General features: G+C 42.6%; 1 protein-coding gene across 1 annotated transcript in view; it reads right to left on the bottom strand.

The window, feature by feature from the left end:
* Nucleotides 1-954: 954 nt before the first annotated feature.
* Nucleotides 955-14,356, bottom strand: part of KCNH5 (potassium voltage-gated channel subfamily H member 5) — a 154,723-nt gene continuing 141,321 nt past the window's right edge. The window contains exon 11 of the mRNA XM_054400289.1: nucleotides 955-1,902. Within this exon, the coding sequence (XP_054256264.1) occupies nucleotides 955-1,902 (948 nt within the window). The remainder of the gene's footprint in view (nucleotides 1,903-14,356) is intronic.

Here is a 14,356-nt window from a genome sequence, read left to right as displayed (position 1 = left end):
ACCTCAAGCAAAGTCATTCTGCCAGGGGCAGTGAGGAAGGATAGTGGCAGAGCAACCTCAATCCTGCAAAAATGGGACATCCTAATGAAGATAACTGACGGAACTGGACACCATCGCTGAGTGCTGCAAAGAGAATCTGCATAATGTTACTCTAACAGATTAGTAAAAATGTCATCAGTAAAAGGAGGCTTTCAAGAAATGAGTTACCCCCAAACACTCAGGGAGTGCAGCTGAGAAAGTTTCTGTTAGCTTCACTTTGTTACATAAATCACCATTATTATTTCTTATTTATGATGTTAAAAGAGCAGGATACTTGAACTGTGCATGCACAATACCCACACAAATAAATCCCAGCGATCCACCCCAACACCAGACATGGTGCCCTTCCCAGGCCACTGAGTGGAGCCCTCCCTTTAGGAAGAGTAAGGGAATTTACCACTAAATATACAGTATATTGTAACAAAATGATACCAGGAACAATACTAATTGGAGTCTGAACGTGTCCTCCACATAATATTAATCTACTGTTTAACTTGGCAGAAAAGACAGTGAGGAAATAAAAGCTCAATTCACCCAGCCTGAGATCAAAACTGTCATGGCAATATTGGCAGGTTAGACCCTGATTCTTTAAATAGTACATTGCCTTTGTTAAACAAAAGTAATTCTTTTATTACATAATAGAGATTATAAATAAATGTAAAGTGTGCATGCAGTCAACTGCATATTATACAAGCAATATCTATGTTAATAATTATTTTCTTTGGCAGGCCAGAATCCAGCTGGACATGCAATATTTACATATCAAAATTCTTGGTGTGTTCAAGTCATACTGGATGCAAGTGAAAATATATATGTATATATATTTACCCTATACACACACACACATATATATGTATAAAGGTATATATACACCTCTGCATATATACTGTATACATATATACACATCAGTATGCGCTAAAAGTGGATTTCATCTTTTTCTGATTCAGGTGATTCAGGCCTTGAAACACTAAAAATATCCTGACAGGGTATCTGGGGGGGGTGCTGGGGTGATAAATGAGACTTGGGGGAAGACATTTGGGGTATGTTCCTTTCAGACAATATTTTTAAAATTTCTGCCACCTGTTTCTCAAGGGCAGCCATCCGACTGCTTAGCAGCTGGATATCTTCTTTGAGTTCATGCTTGACTTCCTGCAGTGTTGTTTGTAAGGCCTGCTCAGGAATAGGGTAGAAAGGATGCCTAGCATCAGCCTGAATGGGGCTGTGCTCCAGCGGGCTGCGAGCCTCACCAGCTTTATCCAAGCGAAGGTCACTTTTTGTTATTCCACTGTCACAAGAGTCTGTTTTCCGCAGTGGGTTTTTATTGACACCATTCTCTGGGTCATTGCTTTTGGGGTCATCGGATAGTAACCCCATGGACTCGGCCTTCGTGACGTTGTTCCAGTCCTCTTTCTTCTCCTCATGGGTCCCCATCGTGTTCTTCAGTCGAAGCCACCCCTTTCCATTCCCGTTTTTCATCCGCATGGGACTGTTTACTTTCAGACACTTTTGGTCTCCATTTCCATTTGGCTTGAGCTCCATTGCATCCCTGTTATTCTGCTTCATGGCTTCACTGGTTTTCATGTAAGCCAGGGATGTCTGGATGGGAGTGATCTGAGACACAGTGACCACACTGGTGCCTGTGATGGAGGCCCCATTCTGCACACCCCTGCTTTCCACCTGAAGCTGGTTCCTTTCTGGGTCAATGTGAGTTGAGCCTTGATTACGCATCTCCTTTTGCTGTTTGAATTTCTGGAAGAGTTTCCGCACAGGGTGGTCCACAGGGATGCTCAATGTCACCTCATTCTTCTGGCGCAGACGCTCCTCTTCTTCCTTCTTGACATCGCTGATCTTCCGAAAGATGATCTATGGGTGACAAATCCACAACAGAATCAGTACCCAAAGATATCACATGTGGCAAACATTGCTGGGAGATGGGGAAACAGCAGTGAAAGAGCAGCCATTTCTCCTTCCTTTCTATCTTAATATCTTGTACTGAATTCAAATGAAGCTGACCAAGACACAGCAGTAGTGTGCATATGTACACACACACACACACTTTCTTAAAAGTATAGATTAAAAGTATTTTTGATGCAGAAGATAGAGCCTTGGAGAAATAAAAATATCCCAACACCAATAGAAGGAAAGGAAGGAAAGGAAGGAAAGGAAGGAAAGGAAGGAAGGAAGGAAGGAAGGAAGGAAGGAAGGAAGGAAGGAAGGAAGGAAAGAAGGAAGGAAGGAAGGAAGGAAGGAAGGAAGGAAGGAAGGAAGGAAGGAAGGAAGGAAGGAAGGAAGGAAGGAAGGAAGGAAGGAAGGAAGGAAGGAAGGAAGGAAGGAAGGAAGGAAGGAAGGAAGGAAGGAAGGAAGGAAGGAAAGAAGGAAAAAGAAAGCAAGCAAACCCCAAATACCATGGTATCTACCTACCCATTACTCACACTTGCACCTGCTCTGTCACTATCTTTTGAACAGATCAAAAGGAAACAGCAATTCAGGGGAGACTTACATGCAGCTGTAAGTTTAACTCAAATTACCTACCCTTCCAGAGAGTGGAAAATCCAAAAGTGCTTTAGCTTTGCTTATTGCTAGTTTTGCAGGAGTAGCTGGAGGGTGCAATTAGGTTCCCCATGTGCCATGTTGTGTGGCTCCACACAGCAGCACAAGTGTCTTCTGGAGAGTTTACATGTCTAATATGTGCTGGAAGCACCATGAAGCAGCACTGTAACATGGGTGTGATTATAAAACTCAGCAACATCCACTATGCCACTTAATGCTACACTCATTTTGCCCTGCAGCATCACTCAGGCCTCTGTAGAAAAAGGAGTCTGAGCTTCAAACTGTGGGAGGATCTAGACAGTAAAAACCTTTTTGTTGATTTTACGCATGTTACTCATATGAAATCTTTTTTCCTTTATGTTCATTTGGCATTCTTGAATGTGGAACTGAGGCAGGACAGGGAAACTGGTTCTCTGGATGATGATACTGAATGAAAAGCAGCACATGACTAGATGCAAATGTGGGCTGTGCAGGGATAGTGTTGGCAAGAGAAGTAAAGCCCCTGGAACACATAAACAAAACTTTGTGGCAGTCAAATGTAGGTTTTCAAGTATTCATTTGCGTATCCATATTTTGGTATCTATTTCCTTTTTATAAAAAAGCTTCTTACTCCTGTCTGTATTTGCAAAGAAATGGTTGCTTTCAAGTCTCACATCCTCAGAAGTCATCAGAGTAGTACCACGATGGCTACAGCTCCTTCTCTGCATGAATCTGGGATGAGCTGGACTTCAAAGCTTCATTAGAGAGCTTTCAAACACAGTAAATATATCCTTGTGTGCTGCTGATAGATGCAGCTGCTTATAATTATTTGAAAAGTTAACATGTTTATTAGAAGCCCAGTTCAAAAAGAACACAGATAGATACTTTCATCTGACTTCTCTGACCTAGATGCAGCAACACATATACTCATTTGGAAGCTCCCCTTCATTAGCATCTGCCCTTATGGAGCAGCTCTCTCTATCAGACAAGCCATTTGGAACAGCAAATATACAGAGGAAAAGTTGCCCTTGATTCAAAATTAGCTGCATTTAATGGAAGCCACACTCTCTAAATGAAGATTTGGATGGTGGGCTGTGTTGTTTTGTTTGTACTTTTTGTTTTCTGGAGGGCAATGTGACATCTCTGGTGAATGACACAATGCTGGAAGCAATCAGTGGCAAGGATGTGTCCTCAAGTCATGTCTCAGCGAAGATGGCTGATTCCTCCACTGGTCAACCTGTCCAGCTGTGCAGCTCTGCCCTGTGCCAGGCCAGGCCAGAGTGGCTGGGTCTCTGAAAACATCTGGGATGGAGAAAACTTCCTCTACCGAATGTCTCCCTGCTCTCTGGCCATGCTCTGTTTCACAGCCTCAGCATCCTCCTCTCCACTCACCAGCTTGTATCTGGTTGCCAGCAGCAGGCAGGGATGCTGCAAGGTAGGCAGCTGCCTGCTGCCTGGCAGGGGCTCACAGCACTCCTGTGTCCAGTGCACCACTCAATGCATGGTTGGGAGAGGCAGAAAGTAACTTTGACCACTTTTATCCTGTTAGCAGTTTATAAAGACCAGAACAACAACACAGACCACAGCCCCATTTTTTGATTCCTCTCCACATACTCACATTGCAATGAAAACTACACTCACCTACCTTTTTTCCTCCACTCTACTGCTGGTGTTACATTTATCCCTTTTCTCCTCTCAATTCAAAACTTCTCCAGCCAGAGGTTATGTCCCCAAACAGAATATAATTGCCCATGCTGCCTTCTGCAGAAGAGCAAGACTTTGCTAATTTGATATCACCTGTAGCTTGAACTCCTGAAGTGGGCTCTTTTGAAAGCCAGGAAATCCGCTTTTTTTGTTGTTGTTTTTTTTACCCCAGATCCTCTTGACCAGATGATTAGCTAAGCCCAGTGGCATGGGGAAGGCCTGATCCAAACTGCTGCCATAGGGCCAATGCTTCAGGGAAAGCTGAATGTTTTCCTGCTCCATGGATGGGCAGCCAACACCATCAGATTTGCAGGGCAAATCTGCTCCAGCTGAGTGAGACCAAGGATCCCGCAACCACTCACAGCTGTGGGCCTTCTTCCCACTTTACACACTCCCAAAGCCCTGCTGTTACCTCCCCAGGAGGAGATGTTTCTTCAGCCTCTTGAAGGATACAGACAGGAACCTGGGTGAGTTCTTCAATAAATCCTTTCCTCTTTCTCTGCTTGGGACAGAAATTGCTCCTTTGAAGAAGTAAGCATGCTGTACTCTGAATTAGCACAGAAAATGCCCAGGGTCTCAAAAATTCAGGGGTCAGCTGGGACTCAAGAATTTAGGACTGACCTACCTTGGTATATTTCCATGGCAGCAAAGGAGAGCTAATGCATAGCCCTGTGCTTGCCATCATCTTGGCTTTCTTATGTAAGCTGGATGTGTTCATAGCTGTTTGCTATATTCTTTTTCACTCTGAAGTGCATAACCAAGCACACCCTCATATCCCAGCTCACACTGTGAGACTATGGCACTTTGGATATGGGAGTCTCACACTGAACTTCTCTGTCATCACAAGAAAACCATTTCACCCCTGTGTCACCCCCATGGAGACTCTTCGCTTTTCAGGATGTCCAACCTCAACCAAGGGAGCACTACACCTAGCACAGCAGGGATATAGTCTTGGTCACAACTACTTGATGTCATTAGGTATGTACAAGTAAAATAAAAGATAGATCCTCTTATCCAGACAAGGAACTGGGGGGAAAAAAGAGATGAGGATTCCAGCAGTTAAGAGTTGTTTTTTGCTACCAAATGTTTCAATATTAGGAATGTTTTTGTGTGGTTGGATAAAGTCCACTTCCACAGTCATTTAACCTAAACCAGAATAGGATTAAATGTGTTTACATGAAGACTTAATTCTACTAATGTCTAATTGTTATTTTTCTCTATAAAGAAGAACAGAAAAACACCTCATGTTATCAGACATTCTCCAGCAATTTGTGAGAGGCTTATTTTGAAATCTTAAATTGGATGAGCTATTTCAGTTGTCCCTGATCCTTTTCAGAGAGGTTACATACAGGCCTGTCCAAATGTATGTCTCAGGAACAGATACAAGCCCCAAAAGAGTTAATCAAAAGAAACTGAATTGACTGTGCATATAGCAGGTCTGGAGGAGTAAAGAGCCATATCCCTGTGTCATGACAAGTGCTAAATTCATCAATGTGATAAGAGGTTTGGTGTAGGACTTAATTTCCTCTACAGATGGGTTTGTGAAAGATTATCCCATGCGAAACAAATCCAGTCTCATGAGACAGGATTTGCTTTTAATGTATTTATTTGGGGAAGGAAGGGGAATGGAGGTGACATTAATTAATGAGCTGGCAAAGGTTAAGTAGAAGTTAACTGATGGCCAGCATCACAACATGTCTTGGTCTTGGCACCCTCCTATAGAGGTCCTGCTTCAGAAATAGGAGAGCTGTCTTCCATTGCCTGAAATGGTTCAAGGTGAGTCCTTCACACAAACTTAAACTGGAGCTGGCAAATGGATTGTAAAGTTTTTGACAAGATAACCAATATCAGACAGATACTGCAATCACACAGACCTCGTTTTTCTTCGGAAATGATGCTAAAAACCCCAACAAATAGAACTGAAACCAATAAGGAATGCTTAACTTATGCCAAGGTTGCACATCAGAAAATAAACTTTTGTAAAGATGTTTTCAAAAATTACTGTTGATTTTCACATCTCAGAGTGCGCTGTAGTAAAGCAATTGCCATTCTTCTCATGCTAATGAGGGAGGTGAATTTGTGCCAGATTCAGGACCGAGACACTGGATAGCCCAATGTGTGCAGTGCTCAGAGGAGTGTGCTATTTCTCTGCTTCTAAGAACAAACTACAAAAACCACCCGATTTCCAGAACACACACACTCAGAACAGGGTTCACCTACAAAGCCGGTGTCTGCATCTGAACTCATCCTCCAGGAGCCTTGGACAGTGGAGGGAGAGAAAAATGCACTAGGAGGGTGTGAGTCATTTCACCTGCAGCTAGATGTTAAAACAAGTCAGAGAAGCTGTACCCTGAAATGCCTGTTTGTCTCTTGTGCCTATACTAGGAGCTTTCTGCATGTCACTTGGATGCAGACATCCTCTGCATGATGGTGGATAAGAAGTATTCAAACCCTTTGCCTCTAGCAGTGCAAATGTCAGGGTTTGGTGCAGATCATGTAAAAAGCCCTCCTGTGAAGCTTTTCTCTGTGTGTGTCTATTATACCCTTCATCTGATGCTATTTTTACTCCCCACAGCATGCTGGCTTATAGCCAGTTCCTGGCTAGGATGCATTCCCCACCCAGCCTCAGAGACTAGCCAGTCCTTCCAGATAAACACTATTATTTCAAAAACTGCAGAGGGAGGATGAGCGACAACTGCACAGAAGACCATGCCAGATTGATGGGTCCAAGTGAGAGCCTGGGAAAAAAACAGACTTTCTCTTTGCATGGAGCAATGAGATGAACCACTAGTAAGGAAGGCAAAGTCCCCCTGTTCTTACCCTGCTCTCCAGGAAAACCCTCCAATGACTGGTGGGGAACTGAGCTGACCCTTCCTGCAGCTCCTAGGAAATGAGCCCACCTGAGATGGTTATGACCATTCCCATACAAACACCCATTATCTCACTCACAGATGCCACCAGACAGATCCTGCTCAGCTCTCTCCCACGTTGGCACTGTGAGCTGCCATCACCAGCAAACCCTTCCCAGGCCATTGCTTGATATGCTCAGGTGAGTCTAGGATGCTTCTTCATCTCTCAGTACTTGAAAACTATCCCCCTCTAGGAGCCTTCAGTTGTCAAAACAGAGCACATCTGGGACCCTCTTTTTTGGAATTGTCATGCCAAGGGCAGTCAAGCTGAATTTCTCACATGTAACATTTGGTAAACAGGCTTGCTCCAAAACTGAAGGTTTTTTTTCAATCCTAGGCAGGTTACAGAGAATATGATTTGCTCTTAATACATGTATGTTAAAATGCTTTAAACGTTTATTGGTTTCCTGTCTTGAAAACTTGTATCATTGCAGGCTTACTGCCCTTCCAAAACAGAGAGGGCAATGGCAGCACCACTCACAAGATGCAGCTTCAGCTCTCACCTCCAAGTGGCGTTTGTAATAATGCCTCCTCCTAGGTTAGGACATGGCAAGGAGGTAGGGGGTGGACAGCTAGGATGGCAAGACCAAGCCAGCAAAACCAACAAACACCAGCTAAGGGCCAGCAAAGAGCACTAGCTCTAACCCAGCCTCCATTAACAACTTTTTGGTAAAGCTTATGCATGAGAATAGTCTCCACCATGGTATCCTGCACAGGCAGGAGCGTCTGCAACAGGAATATATGATCAGAAACCTCTGCTGAATAGGGCAGAGACAAAAAACCTGGCAGAAACAGAAAGGAGTTGAAGCCACAAAAAGTGAGAGCCAACCTCTTTCCAAATGTAAATTGCATTTAAGCTGCTTCACCTAATTTACTCCTGTAAATCTCCATGTCCTCTTTGCTCACTTTATTAATCTGCACTCTGAGGGTGCAGAATAGATGGCCTAAAATGATGGCTTTATTGTTCTTCTGCTTGGTGCACTCCTCAGACAGCTTTACTTTGATGTGAAATTCTGCCTCAAAAACAAATTGCTCTAACAACTGTTTTAATTGCTCTCCAGTAAATTCTCCTTAATCCTTCTGTCCTAGGAACTGTTTTGTGTTAAACCATTGCTTTGCCTGCATGTGGGAAAAGAATTGCAGTCCTTGTCTGTGCAGTGAAAATGACTGACTGCTGAGCAATTAGTTAATCTCTGGGATAGGAATGTTTCACTAACCAGTCTTTCATGCTGGATTTTAGAGGAAAAGAAGATTTTTGTAGGCTAGTCTGCTGCCTGCTAGGAAGAAACAGTAAATAATAGCATTTCTGCAAATTTCTATTGATCCTGACTTTACAGACATGATAGCATGGGAAAAGCAAAAGCTTGCTATCAAGCACATTTTAATTTTGCTTTGGAGAAATTGTATTCATGTAGTTTCCTCCTAAGCAATTATAGACTTGACTTACAAGAGATCTGAAGATTTCTGACCCAAGTAACAAAATGATATCACTTCAAGGAAAGAAGAATTATTTCCATGATGTTGAAAAAGCCCCTTTAAGGGAAAGTTAATGTCATTTAATATGCAAGAAAGGGGGCAATCCTTTCATTATGACTTCAGAAAGACCTGTTTCCCACAAGCTGCTCATCTAAAGAAAAAGCAGGACACATAGGGAGGGAAAGACTCTTCAGAAAGATCCAACAACTGTCAGTAACTGATTTCCCAGAGCCCAAAACTTCCATTACGTTGTTACTGCTTGCTCTGTCTTAGAAATTGGCTATTTCTGTAGGTCAAATTTTAATTTGGTTCCATTTTGTGCTTGCAATCAGTTCACATGGCACTCGACTGCTCTTGCAGAGAGACCTCTGTGCATGCTGGCAGCCAATTAGGCTGATCTGCATTTGAGAGCAAGCATGCATATTAAGAAGAGAGTGGTTGAGAACTTGCCTTATCTACTCCATACTTGGTATGGATCTGAAGTCATCCTGCTTTATTTTTGAACGTCTGGATAGAAGAAGAGAAGAGAAGCAGGCAGAGATCCAAGTCACATTTGTCACATCCCAAAAACATCATGGCCCAGGCTGAAATTCAGGAGAATGGTTTATTCTGCTGGCCTGACCTTTGGCCAAGTGGGAGCTCTTCTGCAAATCATAATGTCTCTCCATGTCTCCGTCTCTCCCAGTCTAAGAGAGGATAATTACACTGCTCTCATTTCTTCAGTTAATTGGAAATCCCTCCATCACTGCTAACTATTTACAACCAAGACACTAAGATTCATGTCTGATATCAGAGAGGTCACTGTTTTGGTCTTTGACCAAAACTGAAACAGCTCATTAAAAAAAACATATATAGGCGTTCTCAGGATTGCAGCTCCAGATCAAGAGCTCAAGGTAATGCTGCACTGGTACATTTAGGGCAGTGCACAATGGATGTACAATGATACATGAAGTCCTTTCCTGCCCTGGCAAATCAGTCAAATCTTGACTAAGAGTAGCACTGACACCTGCTTTGCAAGGAAGGATCGTTCAAATCAGTCAGCTTGAGTGATGGGCATTGATTCCTCAAATTGCATGATTACACATTTAACTAAGCATGTGCTGAGCTAAGGAATCAGATTTCCAAAAGAAATGCCAAAGCTGCTTACTGTTTGCACAATTGCATGCATTTACATCCACCACAAGAGCATTTTTTGAGAGCAGCTCAGTCTCCTGGATCAGGTGCCCCCCTGTTTTTCCAGTCACCCAGACCCAAGTGCCTTCTGCCCATACATTTAGCGCTTACAGAGGCCTCCTTCTCCTTGTACCCCTGGGGGAAACAGCACATAGATTTTCTGCTGCTGCAGACTTAGGGGTTAGATCTGTGTTTCTGCTTGGAAAGGCCACTGTGCATCTTTGGAAGTGAGGAACTTTGTTGCAGTTTTTAAACACGGCTCTGGGATAAAGGCCTTCCTTTACTACAGAACAGTTCTCCAATTCTAGCCTGGGTTGGTCATTTGGTAGATGAGCAAACTGCAGGGTTCCTCCTGTTTTCTGCCTCCTTTTACCAATCTCTCCTTGCAGTTGTAATCTTGATGGATAGTATCACATGGATAGTATCCATGTGATAGTGATCTTGATGGATAGTATCACATCCTTCCCCTTCCTTTTTGCCTTCCCCTTCCACTTCTCTTCCTTACTGAAGGAATTATTAAAGGGAACAAAGGGCTGCAGAAATATTTTTAAGGCACAGAGAAAAGATTGGACTTTCTTTTCTTCCACGTTGCTCAGTATAGCATAGAGCTCCTGCAGGAGGGGAAGCTGAGGTACTTGGTGGATTTCCAGCCCCTGAGAAAGAGGAGACCTGCAGAAGGCTGAACACCCAAGAGCAATAAACCCAAGACCTTTCATAGTGTGTGAAGGAGAATCCCAGTAAAGATGGCATCCACCCATCACAACAAAACCATTCCACAACTTTCAGAATAGCTGGTAAGACATACAACCACATGGTGCACTAAGATCATGTTGTCACCACCAATTCTGCCAGCACATCACCATTACAGACTCTAGGGCTCAAGAGCTGAAGAGAGCTTCCCACTTGCCTCCTAAGCCCAGCTGCGAGGTGATGTGCTTACTTCAAGACAGTGCCGCTTCAATAGACAATTTCCAACTAGATCAGGTGGGCTTGGTCCTTGCAAATTTATATCAGCCATTGGGTCAATATCTGCTATAGCAGATGTCTGGCAATAGTAGCACTGTCAATTGATTCAGGTTTTGCTGTGGTGCAGATGAGTTACAGTCTGTGCATTTTATTACAGATTATTTTAAAAAGCAAGCCCTCAAAGAAAGCAGCCTTCATTTGGCCCAGTGTCCTATCTCCTAAGAGTGATATGCTTCTGAGCATAAATAGGGAGAAAGAGTACTAAGCCTTCAGAGGAAAGCAAAGTGGTTTGAGCTTGGGGCAGACTGCAAGAATGGTGTTCTCTGGGATGGTGAAAAGTGCCAAAAGACTCTTGGATCTGATCTTCAGCCTAATTTAACTTGGAACAGAAAGTCAGTCAAGAACACGCAGTACTAATCTACCACTCTTGTATTGGAGAAAGTAGGGTTTGTGGTGCTGCTTCTTTTGCAAAGTCAGAGCACAGAGAGTTTATACATCACTTGCCCAGGATCATTACTGGATAAGTGAATGTGGCATAGGGCACCTGACAAGTGAAGGGGGTAGAACCAAGGTTTCAAGCCCAGAGCCCTTGCAGTAGGAAAAGCCATACTGCAAAAAGATGAAATACCTATTTATTAAAGCAAGCAAGAAAAAAAAATAATATAATAATGCACTTTGTTTTCACTGCTGTCCAGTCTGGGGAACACAGATCTGGATTTGAAATAGTTGGAAGGGAACAAATATAATCACACAACTTACCTGCTGTTCAGGTTTGTGTAGAGAAAGTGGGAAATACTATCTATTTAGTGAAAATTTTCAGAAGATCTTGCTTTTATTCCAATGAAAAATGTATAAATCTTCACCTTTGGCTTCTAGCCATCTCTGCTTGAGACAAACCTAGTATTCCTGCCTAGCTCTAGCACAAAGCCACACAGAACAAGAGCCCAGAGGAGTTGCAGAATTCATGTTTTGTTCTCTGTGGTTTTGCCTCTCTGCCTTTCCTGGGTTTCTGCCTGAAGACCAAATGCTCTCAATAAATGCCTAAGAGAGACTCTCCATTTACCAAGTAATACATCAGCAAAAGAATTGCAAATTGTTCCCAAAGTGAACTATTTTCTCCTCTCTAAGTGGAAATTTAAATTAATTGGAATCATTATGTTTTTTTCCCCTTCCCTTTAACTATTACTGTACCAGACTATGAAGTGCCTGAAATTTAATCTGAAGTCTTCAGATCTGAAAAAGTGTCTTTCAGATGGAAGCTTGTTGATGTTTTTCCAGCTACATGCACTGGTCTAACAAATGATAACACCCCTTGCTATCAGCCTTGCTTCTGACATTGAGGACATTCTGCCTAGCTTTTAGAAACTTTGATTTTATATGGAATGTTCTACCAGCTACTCTGTTTTTAAGGTTTTGTTAATTTATTGGAAAGCTTTTATAACAGGAGCTTCAATTAAAACAATGCACTTCAAGTGCCATGCTATGTAGAACACCATCAGTTTTGTTTGGAAGTTATGAGTCAGAAATGAAGAAACAATTTTAAAGGGCAGAACATATAAACAACAGACCCAAGCAAAGTGGACAATGGGCAGCCTCTGTACCTTGAAGACCCAAGGCATCAAACCTGTCCATATTGGAAAATGGAGAGGTAAAACATGCTGTTCTGTCACTGCCAGACATTCCTCACCTGCAGGCTAGTTTGGTGAGGAAAGCCACTGACTCCAGATTTGAGCTGATTTAAAAGCATCATAGTATTCTAAACTGGAGCAGATTTAGGCTGGTGGCTGGCCAGTCATTTACTTGTTTGCTATTTGCTTCTAGCTCTTAGTCAAGGAACTGCTCTCATCTGGCTCTGCTGCTTTCAAGTCCAAAGATCATGCTGCTTCTACTGAAAAAAGAACAATGGTTCTACTTTCAACCAGCCAATAATGCCAGAAATACCTTGGAGTTACTTCTTTTGCTTCTTGACCCAAACTGCATTGCCATATAAAAAACACTGAATAAGACTGGACCAAATTAAGGGAAGTGTTAATAGTGTTAACTCCCTTTCTACAGATCTTTTAGAGGAAACACAAGCTCAAATGACTACTGGATGCATGCTGAACCTACCTTTCCCACGGGATGCCCTGCACATGAAGTCACAGAGATGCCACAAGGAACAATTATCTGGGGCAATTCATTGACTCCCATCTTTCCTTCTCAGATCAACGATGACAGAGCAAAGTTCACTGGCAGTATGACTTGGTTATTCTTTTAAAATGAAGACTCAAGAAAGAAGAACACTTCTGGTTGATCATTCACTAACTGAAAGACAGGGCCAGCTTACTGTGTAACAGATGCAAAATAACTCAATTTAGCCATTGGGAAACCCCAATTTAACAGGAAAAAAAGACTGAAAGGTTATTTAAACTTTTAATATGTACTTAATTTAACTACATAATGCTCCATGAAATAACCTCAACAAGTATCCCTGGGATACTTCAAGTGAAACATCTCACCCAGCAAGAGCTAAAATTTTGCCAGTTGAGATCTCTCAGTTGGCAGTTTGTGAGTAAGGAGTGCTGGCTGTTGAAACATGCTGTAACTGCATTTAATATGATCAGTGCTTCAGTGGGAAGTAAAGCCTTGAGGAGAAAAAAAGACCCAAGATATAAGCATGCAAACATTGAAGAGAATCCAGTCAGGAAGAAATATGTTGTGAAGAGGATGTACTACTTTCACCTAAGCATCTTCCTTTAGCCAAAAATGGCTTGTGTAGAGCTGCCATCAAGGGTGCTGTAGCTCAAGAGATTGAAGGAATTAGTTTTTCAGAGGCATCTGTAAATGCCAGCAGAGCAGGGGCCTTCTATTTCAAGCATAATCAAATGATTTTTTTTTTTTTGACAGAAAAGACCTCATTGCAATGGTATTGCTAATGTCTTTGTGTACCTGGACTTGCACCTGCGAAGAACATTTCCTTTCCTGTGGCTGAAAGTAAGGGAAAACCATCCACAGCCAGTAAAGCCTGGAGGGGAGCTACCCACCAACTTGTGAATTTCCTATGACAACATGGAAACACTGCATTGGCCACATGAAGCTCCACCAGAAAGAGAAGTGTGCTGTTCCCTGAAGGTTACCTGCGCAGAAGTGAAGTTGCTAATGACAGTGCTCAGAGCCTCGTGGAGGAAAAACCAGTGGGCTGCCTACGTGACAAACACCTAGGGAAGATAAAGTGCTCTGCCTGTCCCCAAAGGGACCATTAGATGTTTTTTCTAACTTCAGAAGATGTTACTGAGGAAGTTGGCAAGTGTTGACTCTGCAGAGCTTTGTATTTATTTCTGAAGGGTATCAGCAAGAGGAAGACAGAGCATGAAAGAGGTAAGTAGTGGGGTTATGCAGAAGGGATAAACAGATGGTGTGGTGAGGAGCCATTTCCTTCCCATTTACATGCTGACCACATTAAATCAATCCCTGGACCTTCATGGCAATAATCTAAGGCTCTACTAGGGAGGATGTTCATGATGTGGATATAGCCTAGTTGTGGGTATCATTCTAATGTGTTCCAGCATCTAATCTATTCT

This window comes from Indicator indicator, chromosome 4, assembly GCF_027791375.1.
Source record: "Indicator indicator isolate 239-I01 chromosome 4, UM_Iind_1.1, whole genome shotgun sequence".
Lineage (NCBI taxonomy): Eukaryota > Metazoa > Chordata > Aves > Piciformes > Indicatoridae > Indicator > Indicator indicator.
The sequence above is the reverse complement of the archived record's forward strand: the minus strand, read 5'-3'. Positions and strand labels throughout refer to the sequence as shown.